Genomic DNA, 19,183 nt, shown 5'->3' with positions numbered 1-19,183 from the left:
AAACTCGCGTGGATACACGCAAATTTGCGTGGGGCTACTACCTTATATGTGACACGGAAAGCAGCTGAGAAGAAATTCGCTAAAGATAAAAAAATCGTTCCGTGTCTGAGCACATGTCCGTAGAGTGAAAGCTTTTTTCATTCATTCAACTGTAGCAATGCACGCAGCGCCACCGTTTTGTCACCTTTTTGACTTTAGTGTAAGAGTCATGTGATCAATAGGCCGCTTATTCCAACTTTTCCCGTCTTCTTTCAATTGTTACCTTTTCTTTGTGAGAGTCTTATTTCTCAAATGTGGGCACTGAGGAGATATTCTCTGGCAGAATTGTAAAATTTGGACGCCATTTTGAACGGGTAGAAAAAAATTTCAATTTCTCCACGCGCGATCCTGGCCGTTTACACGCGTGCGCGCACGCGCGTATGGCGCAATTTTTCTTTAAAAATAGTTTTTTTGGTACAACACATGGGGACAGGCCCACAAGTCAAAATGGCCTCTCGTTACGGTCTCCATCCCTGATTATGGCTCCTGGCAACACAGTGACACTTGATAGAAAATCAGCCTCTGCTAAGAGAGATCGGCAAAGACCCTTCTCTACTTTCGTACCGGAAAGGGAGATCTTTGAGAGACGTACTCGTAAGAGCAATTAGCTTTGAAGGTCATTTTTCTCTTATCTCGACCAGTAGGAGCCGTGTTTGGCCTGTCTTTTTCAATATTACCAAACAAGCTCTTCCATGTCAGAATTCATCTTTCCCGCCATTTTGAATCTTGTTGAGTAAAAGTAACATCCACTGACTACGCAAATCTACTTTTTCACTTTAGCTTAAATCAAGTTCGACTTCAGTTAGGTTCGACGGCTGAATTAACTGACGAACTTAATTATTTGGGTCGACCTTAATAGGTATTAGGTTCGGCTCATGTAAAGTTCGACGTATAAACCGGGCCTAAGAGTCACAATCCCTGTTAATGAAATATTCCTTCGTAAAGTCAAAGCGAACTGTTGCATGCCTCCTCCTCCTCCTTTGGCGTTTTGGTAAAGCTGACAAGAGTGACATCATTCTCGGAAGTCGCACATGTTTTGCTTTGCAGTTCAAAGCCATTGTTCAATACTTCCCAGGCTGTCGGGTTTGTTTCATCCTCCTCAAGACCAATGTTTGTTGTTCCTCTGTTTTTCAGTGTCCTGGATATGGACGGCATTTCGATTCTGCCTGTTTGTAGTTGGTGCTTCAGAATATTCTTTCCAGCCAGTCCCCGTATTTCTCCCTGTAGTTCATTCAGAGGGAGCAGCAGGGCCAGACAGCAAGACAGAGACCATTTGGGATTCTTGCGCCAATCTTTTATATAGCGATAAATATAGACAGCGTACTGAACTGTAACAAGGAAAAGCAAAACAAATCATTACGTCAGAAACTAGTAACTACTATCTTATGACTACTTCGCCATTTCCAACACGTTTTCATGTTTGTTAACTTTTTACTAATGTGTAGGGCCAGGAAGCTTTAAATAACTTTCAGTAGCTCTCTCTCCTTCAGAGACGTCTATCGTGCTCGAACGTATACTGTAGAGAGGGGAAAAATAAGGACCACGGTTGACTGGATAACAGAAGCAGACTACAAGTAATCATAAATGGCGACTGTGTACGCTAACAATGATGCGATGACTATTTTAACATTCACCATTCTGGATCTTATGATTACGTTTTTGATTCAAAGCTCAGAAAAAAGGTGAAGCCCCTCGGGCCTAGTGTCCCACTACACTGCCAGAGCTTGTTCTTGTTTCTGTAGCATAAATCGTCTGCAAGTATTACTACTGCTTTAGGGTTTATCTCCCCAGAACTTTGTCAGGTTTCTCTGACAATCCGCCGGTATCCAATTTATGCTCCTGAGTGGAGAGAGAGAATGGCAATGTGCTATAAGAGTAAGGTGTCTTGCTCAAGAACACAACACTCAACAACCACTTCGCGGAGCCTCGTATGTTCAAGGTCCTAAAAAACGCTTTTACTGCCAGTAATTCCCCTTTCGCAATGCCGACGTCGATGATGAAAATGTGTTCAGCTTGGTGGGGTGACGGGTTGAGTCTGAACAAAATCGATGATACCACATGAAAACGGAAGCAATGTAACAAATCAAATTATTTATGTGACGTAATACGACTGTGGAATGGATTAAATCTTTTAAAGTTTGGCAAGGAATTAAAATAAATTTTGACGCTCACCCACAAGAAGCCCGATCACCAAGGAATTAGCTCCAAATACCAAAATCTTGAACGTGATCGTATCCACATATGAATCGATGGAGGCAGGAATGTTCTCTTTGGGAATTTTACTCACAGCTCCTATTCCAAGATTAACAAACGTGACGGCAAGAGATATTATCATTAACCTGTTCTCGAACGGATCCACAATTGGTCTTTTGTAGGCGAAGAACATCCCATAGAGACCTGACAGAACACATACCAATCCTATATAGGCCCTACTCTCCCCTCCCACGAGTATCAAACCTGACGTCAGAACAACCTTTCGAGCTGTTTCAACTAATTCCCAATACCACGCATGAGGATTGTAATTCTCTGAGAGAAATCTCAATCCTACGAGAAGCTCCGTACTTTTTGCTTGGCGATCAAATGATTCGTGATCAACGACGTCTTCTTCTTCGGTCTTGTTTCGAACAGGCGCCCTCCGTTGCTTCCATAGCGCTATCAGGGATGCTGCCGGTAGAAAGATGATGTATAAAAAAGTGCAGTATGCAACGACAACAGGCTGATGGTACTCTTTCCCTTCACATTTTACAGTGTAGTCTGCCTTCAGGAAAGTGTGGCACATTTTTTGTTCATTGTCAATGCAAAGTTTGTGACATGCAAGTGGGAGCACACTTGCTGTCCTTGAGCACGTGCTGAGATAGGTCACGTAAAGGAAGAAAAACAAACTCCTGTAGATCAGTTCTTTTGTTTGTGAGTTTTTCATTGCTCTCTGTTCGACATTTAAGGTGCTTCGCATTAAAAGCAAATATCTGATTCCGTAAACAGAGAACGAAATGATCATTGCGGCAGCATTCATTGCAAGTATGGCAAACAGATTTCCAAATGCGTTGACTTTTACACTTGGAAAGAGGCAGTGAATAGGTGCAATCTGGAGAACATTAAATTGCAGCACCTCAGAATATTTTCCAATAATGGCTAGGGAATCTGGCCATTTAATGTACGTAAATGCTTCTAGAAGACCAAATGTCACCTGGTAAAAGCCAATGACAATTTTTAGCCTTCCAAGAATAATATCCACCGAAGAACGTCCTTTAGTCTTCTTGCTTTTCTTTCGGCTTGTCCACACCACGATTGCAACGACGATTGCAATGACTGCCACCACGACTGATAGCTGTCCAATCATCCATTGCTTGGTTGGGCACACTTTGCATGTTTTTAATATCTTATAATAACCAGCACTGCATACTTCGCACAATGGACCTTTATAGCCAGCTTGACACGAAGAATCTAAACCTCCCATGCACGATTCCTCTCTTGAGCATTTATGGGGCAAAGGCAGAGCGTATGGGTACTCAATGGTGACAGAGTAACGATCAGAAGAATTCACAGGCGTCAGAGGACTAACAGTGTTGTTAGCGAGAGTGATCATGAAATTTTCATAAAACAGTCTGCGTGTTTCATTTTGCCATTCCCACCAATAACCATTCTTTAATGTGGCGTAGTCATCTACACATTTCAGTCCATCCTGGTTGCATGGTTTACAGCCTTCAAAAAGGTTAGCACGAAAAAATCCCTCCAAACATTTACAAGCGCGGTACCCAGCGAAAGCACTGGTATCAGTTCCTATCGAAAGAATAAAATAGTGTCAAAATATAGGGATAAAATAATAGCAAATGATGCTAGAATGATTTTCAGTTGATTGTCGTATTACTACGACTCAATTTAGTACTTTGATCAATCACAACAGTAGTAAACAACACAGTGAACTTCCCCTTTCCTCAGGAAACCAAAAAATCTCAAAATCAGGCTTTTTAGCCCGGCCCTCTTTGGACAAAACGGAACATGATTAATATAATGGCACCCGAGAGGGATCATCGCAGATAACCTGACAGCTAAGACTTGAGCATGCATCCTTTCATCACTTTTATTCCACTATCACTCGTTTATCGATGTGGTAATGACAAGTTTACCTTGTGGGCAAGTGATACAATCCCAAGGCCTCTTTCCTGGCGCCTTGCTGTAAGGCACAAAGGTGCCATTTGGACATTTTAGGCAGCTGTCACCAACAAACGCTTCGCTGTCCGAGTAAAAACCACCTGTAAAAGCATAATAAATATATAAAAATAAATAAAAATGTCTTTCCAGGGCTACAAAAGTATTGCACAAAACCAGGAAATTATAAGATTAATTTGGAGTTCATTACTAGTCTACATACCCCCTCCCCCCCACCCCGGGTGTTTCTTCTCCTAATCGCATGATCATGCAGTGTCCTGTTTCTAGTAAGCATAGTTGTCGTATGAATACATTTTTGATACAAGCATTATGTTTCAGTACATCTCTAATAACGTCTCCGTTTCCCCTGCCCCCAATTCAACAAGCTTTGAAATAACAGTGCCCCATTGTATATCCAAATTGGTTCATATCGTTGCAGGCCACACATACTTAGTAATCGACAATGTATAATCAGAATCACAAGCTTTTTAATTACTTTTTAAGTTAGTGTCTGTATTTACGTTTTTTAGGTTTTTTAAGCTCTTTTTTTTTGCAGGGCCCTTATTGATATCAGCATTTTATGTGGAAGAGGTCACCCTGGTTAAATAACATTTATAATTTATTTATTAATTTATTTACTTTTTTATAATACCACCTGATCAAAGACAAGACTTACCTGCAGGACAAGCCATGCACTTACTGACGGCATCAAAAAATGTAACAGGGGGTTTGAGAAACGTTCCTGTTGGGCAGGGAAGTAATCTGAATTCACCTTGAGTTGTACTGGAAAAACCGGCTCGACCAAAAACTCTTATCAACACGCTCTTAAATTTTTCCTTGGAGATGTCGACATATTCGGAATCATCTTGCCCTAAGCCCCTACATTCGATTAAGTAAGGAAATAAGTATAACATATAACATGATTTAAAATATGTAATGAATTAAGTAAGTAACTTTATTATTCCACTATTATGTCATTTCACCAAATAAGGTCAAGAGAACGCGCAAAATATGAGACCGTAATACACTGTAGTGTCCCGGTTTGACCGGTTTACAACAGAGCGAATACGGACGGAAAAGGCAGAAAAAAGGAGCAACAATGTCCGGACTGGACGAAGAATAGTTTTTGAAACAATGCAGACTCGAAAACAAGTTTCACTTGTCATTTATCTTTTCATTTTATCTAATCAAATTAAAGACATTTAACTGGCTTTCTGTGTTGTTTACATCATTCGTACGCGCCATATACCGATGGACAGTTGATGCCGGGTGCATTTGAAAACTGTTACCAAAACAGAGAAGCCAAAATAACAAAATCTTTTTGTAGTGGAATAATAAATCTCTTATTCGATGGTTTTACATATAATACTCGCGGACATTTTGCTCATTGCTCGTATTTTTCCTCGCCCCTTCGGGGCTCGGAAAAATACTACGCAACTCGCAAAATATCCGCGCGTATTATATGTAAAACCATCGAATAAGATATATGTATTTAACGAGGGTAGCCCATTCAGCTACGACGTTGGTATTGACATGGGCCCTGGGAAATAAGGGTTTGTACAAAATTTCTTAAAGTGAACGAGGAAAAGAAAAGAAGTTCTGAATAGGTATATTGCTCGTATTTTTCCTCGCCCCTTCGGGGCTCGGAAAAATACTACGCAACTCGCAAAATATCCGCGCGTATTATATGTAAAACCATCGAATAAGATATATGTATTTAACGAGGGTAGCCCATTCAGCTACGACGTTGGTATTGACATGGGCCCTGGGAAATAAGGGTTTGTACAAAATTTCTTAAAGTGAACGAGGAAAAGAAAAGAAGTTCTGAATAGGTATATACAAAACTAAAATAAATACAACTATGGAAGGAAATTCAATAAAAAATTTGCGTCGAAAAACATCATGAATTAAAAATGGGCAACAATAATACTTTTAAATCTATTTAGGGACGGGGCACTTTTGATACAAGGGGATAAAGAGTTAAAATATATAGTACCCGCGTACTAAAAAGTTCTTTTGCCTGTATCGCATGCAGGCTTTGGTGGATGTAGGTCGTTTCTTCTCCATGATCATGCAGAGTCCTGTTTCTAGTAAAGTACTGAGTAAGATACTCTGGTAACAGATTATTTAAGCAATTATAAACTAGAATACGTTTGTGTATTTTTCTTCTTGAAGCTACTCTTATCCATTTTAACACATAGAAAATGCCATTTGAAGTGCTCCTTTGGAGCAAGAATTCGAGCTGCACGGTTCTGTAGGCGCTAAAGCTCTTTGCAACCATCCTTCTGCGATTTCACCCCACGCTATAGGCAAACAACGGCTGCAATGAGGAGTGAAATGTTTACCTGTCTAGAGGCTTCCAACGTGAGGCATGATCGTATGCGAGACAATGGCCCAACACTATTACTAACTTTGCTACATACATACTAGACCTGATCTTTCCAGGAAAGGGTTTCGTCCATAACAAGCCTCTTTCTAAAATCTTTGCGTTTGTTTCCATGAAGGTTTACGTCATGAATGCGAGCCTCGAAAACTTTAAATTAAACCTCATATACTGCCAGAAAACATACTTACAGATGAACTCTAGCCTGTTCTTGTTGATTTGCATCCATAAATTTCATGATACCTATTTTACCCTCCGTGGTGCTTCTACGAAACATGGAAAAGCATTTTTTTTTTAAAGCTCTATCAATCAGAAGTCCTTTATGTAATAGTTTGGGATTTCTGCGATTATGTGTTTCTGTTTCAAAAGTTCTTCTAAAGCCTTAAGGCGCTACTTAAGTGATTAATTTTTCCATGGACTTAACAGATGGAAACTGGAAAACGCAGTTTTCCAATTTTACTCCAATGCTTCCAGAAAAGAATTGGAAAAAGATTACTTGTCAAGTTATTTCAGTTTACCGAGTTTGAATACCCCAGAGGTACAGAAATAATTGTCTTCGCAAAATCCCATGAAAACATTTTGTTTTGCACCAATTCTCGCGTCCAGCTCATTTGCATAACCGTGTCAGTTGAATTCGTGAACTGTAGCTCAATGTGTTAATTGATATATATCCTGAATGTTACTTGTAATGCACTGAACGCAGTTTTGTTCGTGACTTACATAGTGGTTGTTAAATCACGAATTCCGTTAAAAGACTGAAGACTCACTGCAGCTAGTTCAGTCCGTATCATATATCTAGTAAAATAAAATGTTATTATTAATTGCTTGAATCTCAATAAATTGCAATGATAATATAATAAGTGGTCGCGAGCGCGACCGGGCTCGTATCCTATCAAGAAAGAATACGCTACGGACTCAAGGCTATTTCGTCTCAAATGGACATGCCCACATGACCAAAAAATGGCTGGTTTTGTGATTCTTGTGGAAATTCGCCATTATCTCAAAAACCGGGCACTTAAATTTCATGAAATTTGGCAGAGGGATTTTTCAGTAAACAAGAAAATGGACCATTGCAAAATATAATAATTTTAAAGAAAGCTTTAAAAATTTAATGTTAAAAGAGTGAAGTAGACATTGTCAAAAATCCGTCAGTTGAATTTTCATGAGATAAACGAGTTCTATCTATTTAAAGTCACTAGTGGGAAATCTTCGTGATGCTTTTGCTTGAAGCATGATTCAGGGAGCATCGATCAAAATCGACTGGGATGGATATACATGTATACACTTTGAGAGTCTGGGGCTTCAGCGCTCTCGTTGGCCTTCCAATCTTACAGATGAGGCATCCCTTATTTTCCTTTTCAAAAAATAGAAACACTCTGATTGTGAATACTACCTAGGGCGGACAGGTGGTCTCCTGCCGTCAGTTGAGCGATCAAGAAAGCTATCCTGTCTCCTGTGAGGGGTATCCTACGCGCTTGCTCTATGCTGATATCCTAAGACCTAGAGTAGCACATCTGTTAGTCCCAAAGCGCCAGCAACATTGTGCAGTCTCACTATTACTCTCACAGTATTAGAGGACAATGTCTAATACAGCAATGGAAATGAAGATACCAAGTTCTACTCACATGAAGAGATTTTCTTTTGCAATGGTGAAAGCTCCAGTTCCAACGGTCTTGATGGGGTTATCTGAAAGCATTCTATATGAAACATAACAAAAACTATATATTGTAATTCAAAAAGCCTCCATTTCCTTACAGTTAACAAAAAAGTATATATACTAACTTCACTGTTTAAAAGTTTGCTTACATGACAACTAATGATTATAATGTTGCTATTATATCTCAAAAAAACTCAGAAGTAAAATGATGCTGACCAATCGTTAATTGGCTCGAGTGTTTACTTATTTTTATGTTTCTTTTCAAATGCTCTAAAGGGTTCACTACCTCAGTACATTGTCAAATTCTGTTGTGACTGCCTGATCCTTATGTAATCAAATAACATTGATTTACATTTTAGTTACAATTCCGTGTAGTTGTAGACACATTTAAGGTTTACCATTTGCGGTCGATAACTTGATTCACACACAAAATGTTTTGTCATCGATTACTTTTCGTTATCGACAACTAAAAAGTTATTGATAACAGTTTGCCTTGTCTGTGGAGGCCCTAAATGAACCAATCTAGATTATGTAATTTGACTGGTAAAAGTGGCATAATTATTTTGTTTTGACAACTTCAAGGATTTAAAAGGACTGAATTGAATGAGTGGTATTTACACTGATTTGATCACTGTATACTTACAAATAGTTAAGGTATGTGAGATTGGCAAAGGCATCATTTGGTATGGAGTGGATATCGTTGTTTTGCAAAAATCTAAAAAAAGGAAATAAATAAACAAGTAAAAACATTATGAACTCAAAAACGTTATCTACTAGCTCGTCTTGCCTTTCTCTAGGAACCTTTTTTTTTCTTGCTAAGGCTAAACCGAAACTGAATGCTGTTTTGTTTATCATGCTTTGAGCCTGACATGTTCTTTGCATGTTGTTTTAAAAGTTACGTGGTATAGAATTTCCGAAAACCAGTGTGAACGTAACCAGGAATCCTAAAAAAAGACGTTGTCAGAATCAGAGTCCTTTGGCATACGTACATGTTGTTTCTACGTGTTTTAAATTCGATGTAGAAACGGCTGCAGAGCTAGACCTCGTATAATGAATTGTTAAATCATACTATTTCTTTAAGCAGTTTTTTTCTTAGTATTGAATATGCAAATATATCGTCTGATATAACATAGCGCGCGTGCATCCTAGTCTAATTCCTATTGGCGTTATCATGGTACATTTTTCAACATACGCACGGCCGTGCGTCCATTCGATGACGTGTGCAAGTCAGATGGGGTAAGCATGCGCGCGCTATGTTATAAAAAACTTTTTACAGAGAGACAACATCATAAAAATGTATATTTATAAGAGCTTGTCGATGACCGATGTGAGAAACCACTTTCACCTTTTTTTTTTGTACAGAGAATGTTGTAATTAATCAGGAACAAAACCTGTTTTCCAGGATGATCATTTACTTTATTTTCACTATGTTATAAAAGAATTGGTTCATGCTTTTAGCTGTGCGTATATCGAGTTATGGATGCACTTGGGAAGTTTGGAGAGCGCTCAAAAAGCTAGTGTTGCTCTCGGCTACGCCTAGAGCAACTCTTACACTTCTCTCGTGCTCTCCAAACTTCCTTCCTTATTTTCATTACTTTGCATCTTCATAAGAGAGTTGCGCCCGGTAAAATGTCACCTGAAATGTGCATAATAATATTAACTTTCAGAATCTCACAATCGTAATAAGTAGCTACTTACAAATGTTTAAGGAGCCGTTGATTCCGAAACAAGCCAGCTGGGATGTTTCCAATCCTATTTTCTTCCAGATGGCTGCAGACAAAATATATCAGGTTACATGGATCACGAGTAGCTTCTTCCTTTTACCAAAACAGAGCGTGCAAAACTTGCGAGAGTCTGCTATAATCACCTCTCACGAGTTGACTTGATGTGCTTGTCATCGAGGTAAGCGATTTTTAGGCGCTCGCAAGTGTTTCGCCAGCTCTATGCATGAGGCAAAAAACAACGGATTTCTCGTAGATAAACAACTGGCTGAGAGCTCGACGTCTCAACCTTCTAAATCGTACACAGCAACATGATAAAGTAATAAGTAGAAGAAAGATCCTTGCATTTATTTACCCAACTTAAGCAGCTGTGAAAAGAAAGTCTGAAAAAAGTTCAGGCTTGAACGGGATCTGAACCCATGATAACTGTGATGCCGATGCAGTGTTCTACCATCTGAGCTTTCAAACCAACTGGGAGCTGGTCATATTGTGAGTTTGTAATACACCCATGGAGGATGAATAAATGGCTTGACGGTTTATTTGGGCAGCAGCATTACTTGACGGGTTTTTTGTTTGTTTATTTGTTTGCTTAAGTTAGCAGTTAATACTAGACAAAAAATAACGATATTCTTTAAGGAAACAGTACACAATCCTGTAGTTGCGTTGATTGTAGACGCTCTGGTGATAAGTTCTTCCTGTACTAGACGATTTCAAAAACTTTCTTTCCCCACGTACTTTGCAAGATATTTCATTACTTCATTCGCAGTACGGGATTTGTCAGTTTTCTTCTGCAAAAGCAATACAAGAGTTTGATATGGATTTTGCTCAAACCCCTCCTCCCTACAAACCATAATGGTCTATGACCTATAATGTTCGATAACACCTAAACAAGTTGAAATCGTGTTAACTCGTCAAGTTAACAACAACATGTTGAAAAGACATGAAATATAAAGATGAACATATGACTCAACTTACAGGGCCTCCAATTCCGGCAGGTTGGAAAATATGTCTTGTGGAAGATGACTAATGTTATTTGAATATATGACCCTAACAGAGATACAAGATTTTCAGTTTCAGCGTGAAGAGAAGTACTAATGAGAATAACGTCCAAGCCTCGAGACATGATGCACTACAAACCCTAGGAATCCCAACCTTATTTTGCAGAAGGCCAGAGATCAGAAACTCTCTGTTTAGAGAAATCGTACAGGATAAAGATCACAAACTTCATAGTCCTCTGCCCGTACGAAACAAAAAAATTAAGTTTATTACAGTAACGGTTATGTTTTTAGCTCGTATGAGTGTTCATTTGGTAGTTTAGTTACTTTTCGTTAAATGCTGCCGTTTTCCCGAAGTTTTGGGGAACTACAGAAATCCAAGATGGCGGACCAAGATGGCCGCTGTTTGGTAATTATGACGTAATTGCCACATCACTTCTTGTTGCTGACCTTAAAGGTCTCATCATTGGACGTACTATTTATACTCTGATTTCAATTGTTATAGCTTTAATAGTCACGGGGAGGACAAAATCCGCTCCCCTGTTCGACCACAGAAAAAATATCCTGGGGTTAATGAATGGTTTCTACACTAAGACATAAATATAATGTTATCACACATACAAATACTTCAGCTTCTGTAGCTCGGAGAATATCCCAGGCGTTAATTGCTGAATTGCGTTTAGCTGGAGATACCTGCGAGAAAAGGAAACACTTTACGTGCATACGGGACAACAGAAAGTAGAAAGCGATGGAGAAAATAATAATGTTTACAGTGAAAGTTATTTTCTGAATTCTAAATATCGACACTAGTAGCATGGAAGTTAAGTTTCGCACCAACATATGATGCATGACTTTATCGTGATTATCAAAATGATAAAACCAATCTCGTTTACGTAATCATTTCAGATCATATTACAGTATTTCCAGACAGCTAATTATTTTGAAGGCCAATGGTAATGCTTTTAAAATTGTGAAATCAGCTAAGATATTAGGTATTACTGTAAGGAGTGACCTTAAATGGATCGATCATGTAAATAATATTACTATGAAGGCGTCCCGACGAATTTACTTGCTTAAGCAACCTAAGCGAGCTGTAATAGACCGTAAGTCGCTGATTCTTTTTTATTGTGCATGCATACGTTCCGTTCTGGAATATGCATGTCAGGCCTTCCATACTAATTTCCCAGCCTGTCTGTCCGATCAAACAGAGAGAGTTCAGAAAAGAGTCTTAAGGATTCTATTCCCAGAGGTTTCGTATAGCAAGGCCCTGGAAGAGGCGGGTTTGAAAACACTCTTCCACTGAGACGTGAGGAATTTTGTAGCAGTCTGTTTAAACAAATAGTAGAGAGTGACCAGCATAAACTAGCTAGCCTGCTTCCCGCGCTCAGTGACAGTGGGAGATATAATTATAGGACTAGGCGTATGTTTTCAATCCCAAATGTGAAAACAAAGAGGTTTGGAGACACTTTTATGATGCACTTTGCAATTAAACAGCAATTGTAGTTAGTGTAGTTAGGATTTTTATATTTTGAAGTTTTAAACATGATGTATGTAACGCAAGTAATTCAGCTTATAGTTGCAAGTTGTGGTTTTTTTAATAAACGATTTACTATCTAAAGTAGCCTATAAAAACGCTAAGATTTTAGCTTTAAAATAGTCACAGTTGCTAGGTAACTTTAATAGAACGTATTCGTATTCTCGGTATTAAACTACAAGAGACCTAACTTTCACCAGGAGCCACAATCAAGGATCCCTGATTATGGCTCCTGCTTTCACACGATGCTTAAGCGGCGGAATCTTTTCATTATATCCTATTTTACAACATGAATAAGACAAACATTTTTTAAAAGTATATCACCTATCAAAAAACATAGAATCCCATGCAGAAAATTCTAAATTAAAGGATAAAAGCGAAACAAGCGTGCAACAAACGTACAACAACTCCAACTCTGGCATCTTGGAAAATATCCCGAGAGGTAAATCTCGAATTTCATTTGAGGAAAGGAATCTGTTGAATAAACATATAAGAAACATTACTTCCTTAGTCAGGACATTGAAAGTATCCAAAAACGTTTGGCACTGTTGTTAAAAGATAGACTATAGCCACAAGCCCAAAAATGTATATTTAAAATGTCGAACTTACAAATTCTCTAAAGTCACCAGGTTGGAAAATATTCGTAAAGGTAGTTGCTGTATTTTATTGTGCTCCAGATCCCTGAAAAAAAGAGAGAACTCTGTTGCTTTTTAATGTATAAGGAGCACACCGTAGATTAAAACATACGGAAGAGCAAGAATTCAAGAAGAGACTGGAAAATATTATTGTCTGACCTGGGGAAATGTAGTTAAGCTGCGTTGTGTTCATTTGAAAATTAATTATTTTCCCTGTTCAAAACAGAGAGGCTAAAAACCATACCCTCCTTTAGTTGCACGTCCCCCTTCCCCACAATCCATGAAAAACAGGTAATGCTCTGCAACTGAATTGCTGATTCAGTAAAAAAAAACCAGTTTAAATCAATAATAATAATAATAATAATAATAATAATAATAATAATAATAATAATAATAATAATAATAATACATCTTTACTTACCATTTGCAATGAACTGGCGTCAACTAGAATCGCGCCTTTCGCCATTCAAAAAGCTAACGTAGTTGAGAAGTATGCAGTTGTGAAGGAGATCCGTTTTCATTTCAATGGTTTTCATTACGCTATAAACAGGTCGGATTCTGCTCGTAGCGACTTTGGATCTGAATTACTTTTTAAATTTTTTTTAATCTAGAACAATTTGATGTGGTCGTGCAGCGTTCATTAGAGTTCGTTTATCAGAAAATGGAAAATCCCATTTTAATAAATAAAGAAAAATTGGTTTTATTCCAGTAACGTTTATGTTTTTAGCTCATATTAGTGTTCATTCAGTCAGGACATTGAAAGCATCAAAAAAATGTTGGCACTGATGTTTAAACTAAGATAGCCTATAGCTTCAACCAAAAATGTTTATTTTAAAATGTCGAACTTACAAATACTCTAAACTCGCCAGGTTGGAAAATATTCCTGAAGGTAGTTTCTGGATTTTATTGTACTCCAGATCCCTGAAAAAAAAAAAGAGAACTGTATTGCTTTTTAATGTATAAGGAAGAGACTGGAAAATATTATTGCACCTGGAGGAATGTAGTTTAAGAGCCGTTGTCAGTAACTTTCGAGAATCCGGCGACAGAAGCGAAAATTCGAATTTTTTTTTATTTGCCCCAAGAGACCCTTTTGGTGAACTATTTTCAAAAATAATATTCAAAAGTTCCAGCGAATTTTTTTTTCGGCAAAAATTAGGAAAGTTCGAAATCGGCCTCAACGTGCCCTATGGCCCGATTGAAATTATGCAAATTAGTACATTTTCAAAACTCTCGTTCAAGACAAGGCAACGTTTTCTCAAGTTGACACTTTCACAATCGTTTTTACATCCCTTTTGCTTGCTTCCAAACTATATTTTATCTCGACCTGAACGTTCTTTCATTTGAAGTTAGCAACGTAAAGAATACAATGTTTGCTATTTCTTAGATAGAGTGATTTTAGCCATATTTCAGATGACCATATCATCGGGGGTATACGAATATACTGGTAATGAAATATCTGTTTTGAACGGGTAATTTTTCTTATTTATCATGTTAAAATATTTAGTTTGGCCCGTGGAAAGCGAGCGCGCTAGGTCGAGATGTGTGGAATGCACTTTGACACAATTCGCCATTTCAGCACTTCATGTTCCTCCTGTAACTTTGCACGTGTCAATACAGTTCACGGAAGCTTTTAGATAAAAGCCAAGGTCTCTGGTTTCATGTCATGCTTTAATACACGTAAATAACAAGCTTTAAACTTGAGAGCTCCCCATATTAGCATTAAGTCATCAAATGATTCGTTTCAGGTGAAATTTTCGAGTTTATATTGAGCCGTTCAAGTGAGATGAAAGAGCCGTTCCCAGGGAAACAACTTGAAATCAGTGAAATTAATACCCTGTCTCTCATATCTTGCTACACTTCCAAACTACCGTTATTTTTAAGCTAGAAAGTGTAAATGCTCCCTTTTTACGTGACCTAAAACAGAATTTGCCTTAAATATTACGAACAAAGTCCACTGCAATAAAAAAAATGAAAAAATCGCGCACCGACGTAAACTGTAAACATCAGCCGTTTCTCAACTCGCCACATGGATGAAACGCGTCCGTCGTTTTACCTCTGTATACATTTATGACCAGAAAGTAGAAACAAAAATTTTTCTCTATGCCCATCTGTATAAAAACACTTGCCAACGAAGCTTTTGTTTTTCTGTGTGTTTGTCGAAAATACTGAAGAATAGTGCAACATTGTTACTGTCTACTTGGCTCATTCAATTACAACCGGATAACACGACTGAATACTAGATATAAAGAAATGCTCTTACTTCTCTGCAATCGTTACTCACATTATATACGGCGATGTCACATCCCCGAGCCAAGGCTGAAAGTCGTCTCAAATTCCGCATATTAGAAATTTAAAGTTTTGAACAACGCGAACAACTTTCATTGCGTGACAAGTGAAATGTGATACGCAAGCGCGCGAAAAGCACAGGAATAAGCTTTGTCAATATTTGCGCTTGTCAGTGATGACAGTGCAAAAATAATTTTTGAAATTACAAGATGAAATTGAGACAAGTCAAGGTTTGCAAGGTATATTTAATGGACTGAAACGATAATCATGTAGTTTTCCTCCTCCGAGATTCACTCTGTATTGTCTGTGCCGGATTCTCATCAATAACATTACAGAAAAAGTAAAACCGAAATTAATTTACAAATCAAGTCAACAAATTAAGACCTTTTGAAACCTCAATGCGGTATATCAGTACTATCCTCAAACAAAAAGCTAATACACTGAGGAGAGTGAAGTTTGTTTTTCGCCATGGATCAATGCTCAAAAGTTGTGGATAAAGCGAACCAGCCGTGAACTGTAGTACTAAAAATAGTTCGCAGGAAAAAAACTACAGGAAAATGTATGGAAAGTTCAAAACACGACTGGACGCTCTCTGGCACAGTTACATCCCTCCAATTTTTTTTCTTAAAATCCTTTTCCTAACGCCAAAAGTTTCCAATTCATGAATTTTTCAGCAGCAATGTTTTATTATTTTATGAAAATTATTTGACATCGAATTTCCATACAAACACTGTTATTTCAAGCCTGTTTGCCTACTCTTCAAAATGGCGTCGAAAACCGTGATAAGGCCTATTGCAGTCAAATATTTAACGTAGCTTTAATGTCAGTTTGAGATGAGTCAATGATGGTGATAAAATGTTAACCGGAAATACACAACATTATTCTGCATTATTGCTGACGGTAGAGCTGATCGAATTTTAAGGTAAGAGTTTAACCTTAATTTATTTTCTAGCGCGCGCACTAGTGTCAAAGGACAAGGGGCACGACTGGCATTTCTCAGATGTTCGTGTTCGGTCTAAAAGACGGTGTTACCTCTTACGGGCCGTCACTGTTCAAGTCTGACGTTGTCTTTGTTAAATCCTCCTAGCGTGCTCCAGAGTATCCACCACACAAACAGCCTTTGAAAAGGCCATTGAGAGTATCTTTTGAGCCTGTGTACCAGAGTCTAGTGATTATTCAATTTATAGTGATCTTTATATGGAATTGGTTGAAGATATAACTTAATTACGAGTTCCATTTGGATTAGGTTAAGCCACAGTGCATACATTGATCATGATGAACAACGATTCTAAAGAAAATAGGGGAAAATCAGAAAAGGAAATAAAATGTTCTTTCATGCTCTTAGTTTCACTCAAATGAAAACACTTTACCTGCCCTTTCTAGCAACAACACTATTTCGTCTTGAATTTCTTCATAGGCCGGATCTTTTGTGCCTGTATAGGTGCGAGCGAACGCCCTTTTTGCATTGATTAAGCGTAACACATTGCAAATATTGCGCATTTTTTGAGCTTGATCGATCCGCACGGAGAGGTTCCATGGCGAAAGAAAAACTTTACTCTCCTAAATATATTAGCTTTTTGTTTGAGGATAGTATTGAAATACCGCATCGAGACCTCGAAAGCTCTTGATTGGTTTACTTTTCATTTTAGTTAATTTCGGCTTTATTTTGAGGAAAATAAAGGTTGTTGTTGTTGTTGTTGTTGTTGATGAGAATTCGGTAAAATCCCCCCCGGGGGATACATGAATTTCGTTTCAATCCGGCAATCAAATATACCTTGCAGACCTTGACTTGTCTTAATTTCTTCTTGTAATTTCAAAAATTATTTTCGCACTGTCATCACAAGCGCAAATGTTGACATAGCTTGTTCCTGTGCTTTTCGCGCGCTTGCGTATCACATTTCACTTGTCACGCAATGAAAGTTGTTCGCGTTGTTCAAAACTTTAAATTTCTAATATGCGGAATTTGAGACAACTTTCAGCCTTGCCTCTGGGATGTGATATCGCCGGATATAATGTGAGTAACGATTGGAGAGAATTAAGAGCATTTTTTTTATATCTAGTTATAGTATTCAGTCGTGTTATCCGGTTGTGATTGAATGAGTCAAGCAGTCAGTAACAATGTTGCACTATTCTTCAGTATTTTCGACAAACACACAGAAAAACAAAAGCTTCGTTGGCAAGTGTTTTTATGCAGATGGGCATAGAGAAGAATTTTTGTTTCTACTTTCTGGTTATAAATGTATACAGAGGTAAAACAATAACGGACGCGTTTCACCCATGTGGCGAGTTGAGAAACGGCTGATGTTTACAGTTTACGTCGGTGCGCGATTTTTTCAGTTTTTTATTGCAGTGGACTTTATTCGTAATATTTAAGGCAAATTCTGTTTTAGGTCACGTAAAAAGGGAGCATTTACACTTTCTAGCTTAAAAATAACGGTAGTTTGGAAGTGTAGCAAGATATGAGAGACAGGGTATTAATTTCACTGATTTCAAGTTGTTTCCCTGGGAACGGCTCTTTCATCTCACTTGAACGGCTCAATATAAACTCGAAAATTTCACCTGAAACGAATCATTTGATGACTTAATGCTAATATGGGGAGCTCTCAAGTTTAAAGCTTGTTATTTACGTGTATTAAAGCATGACATGAAACCAGAGACCTTGGCTTTTATCTAAAAGCTTCCGTGAACTGTATTGACACGTGCAAAGTTACAGGAGGAACATGAAGTGCTGAAATGGCGAATTGTGTCAAAGTGCATTCCACACATCTCGACCTAGCGCGCTCGCTTTCCACGGGCCAAACTAAATATTTTAACATGATAAATAAGAAAAATTACCCGTTCAAAACAGATATTTCATTACCAGTATATTCGTATACCCCCGATGATATGGTCATCTGAAATATGGCTAAAATCACTCTATCTAAGAAATAGCAAACATTGTATTCTTTACGTTGCTAACTTCGAATGAAAGAATGTTCAGGTCGAGATAAAATATAGTTTGGAAGCAAGCAATAGGGATGTAAAAACGATTGTGAAAGTGTCAACTCGAGAAAACGTTGCGTTGTCTTGAACGAGAGTTTTAAAAATGTACTAATTTGCATAATTTCAATCGAGCCATCGGGCACGTTGAGGCCGATTTCGAACTTTCCTAATTTTTGCCGAAAAAAAAATTCGCTGGAACTTTTGAATATTATTTTTGAAAATAGTTCACCAAAAGGGTCTTTTGGGGCAAATAAAAAAAAATTCGAATTTTCGCTTCTGTCGCCGGATTCTCGAAAGTTACTGACAACGGCTCTTAAAAGCTGCGTTGTCTTCATTTGAATTTTAATTTGACAAAAGGCATCGGTTGAAAAGAAAATATTACAAACGTAACTTTATTCAACCAGGACATAAAAAATGTCCAAAACATTTTCTTGCTCACGTTGTAGACACAAACCAAAAATGAAGACGTAAAATGTAATACTTACAATTCCTTTAAAGAGGTCAGGTTTGAAAATATTCCTGAAGGTAGCTGCTGGATTTTATTGTTCCCCAAATACCTGCAAAAAGGTGAGCTATGTTTATAATTTACAATACAGGCTTTATGAGCTTTAGAAACACAACTTAATCAGAACTAGAGAAATAAAAACATACGAAAGAGCAAGAATGCATGAAGAGATTTAAGTATATTATTGCGATCAAGTAACAAAAAAGAGAAAGAATTTGCCATCCACAAGCATCAGCTGAGTGCCCTCTTCAATAGAGTTTCTGCACATCAAGCCTGGAACTTTTCCAAGGAGTGTTG

At 37.9% G+C, this 19,183-nt stretch overlaps 1 protein-coding gene across 1 annotated transcript in view; it reads right to left on the bottom strand.

Annotated features, from left to right (window-relative positions):
* LOC146456483 (uncharacterized) overlaps positions 1-19,183 on the bottom strand; it is a 101,805-nt gene that overhangs the window by 2,253 nt on the left and 80,369 nt on the right. Inside the window, exons 43-57 of the mRNA XM_085093050.1 lie at positions 18,867-18,938; positions 13,963-14,034; positions 13,088-13,159; positions 12,881-12,952; positions 11,566-11,637; positions 10,925-10,996; positions 9,927-9,998; positions 8,872-8,943; positions 8,197-8,268; positions 7,292-7,366; positions 6,763-6,837; positions 4,865-5,067; positions 4,167-4,292; positions 2,212-3,819; positions 1-1,367 (exon numbers count right to left, since the gene is read on the bottom strand). The exon at positions 1-1,367 is cut by the window's left edge and continues 2,253 nt beyond it. Of these exons, the coding sequence (XP_084949176.1) occupies positions 985-1,367; positions 2,212-3,819; positions 4,167-4,292; positions 4,865-5,067; positions 6,763-6,837; positions 7,292-7,366; positions 8,197-8,268; positions 8,872-8,943; positions 9,927-9,998; positions 10,925-10,996; positions 11,566-11,637; positions 12,881-12,952; positions 13,088-13,159; positions 13,963-14,034; positions 18,867-18,938 (3,118 nt within the window). The 3' untranslated portion in view covers positions 1-984. The remainder of the gene's footprint in view (positions 1,368-2,211; positions 3,820-4,166; positions 4,293-4,864; positions 5,068-6,762; positions 6,838-7,291; positions 7,367-8,196; positions 8,269-8,871; positions 8,944-9,926; positions 9,999-10,924; positions 10,997-11,565; positions 11,638-12,880; positions 12,953-13,087; positions 13,160-13,962; positions 14,035-18,866; positions 18,939-19,183) is intronic.

The sequence above is a fragment of the Pavona decussata genome, unplaced genomic scaffold (genome assembly GCF_977016875.1).
Source record: "Pavona decussata unplaced genomic scaffold, jaPavDecu1.1 SCAFFOLD_254, whole genome shotgun sequence".
NCBI lineage: Eukaryota > Metazoa > Cnidaria > Anthozoa > Scleractinia > Agariciidae > Pavona > Pavona decussata.
Note: the sequence above shows the minus strand (reverse complement) of the source record. Positions and strands in the feature narration are given on the sequence as shown.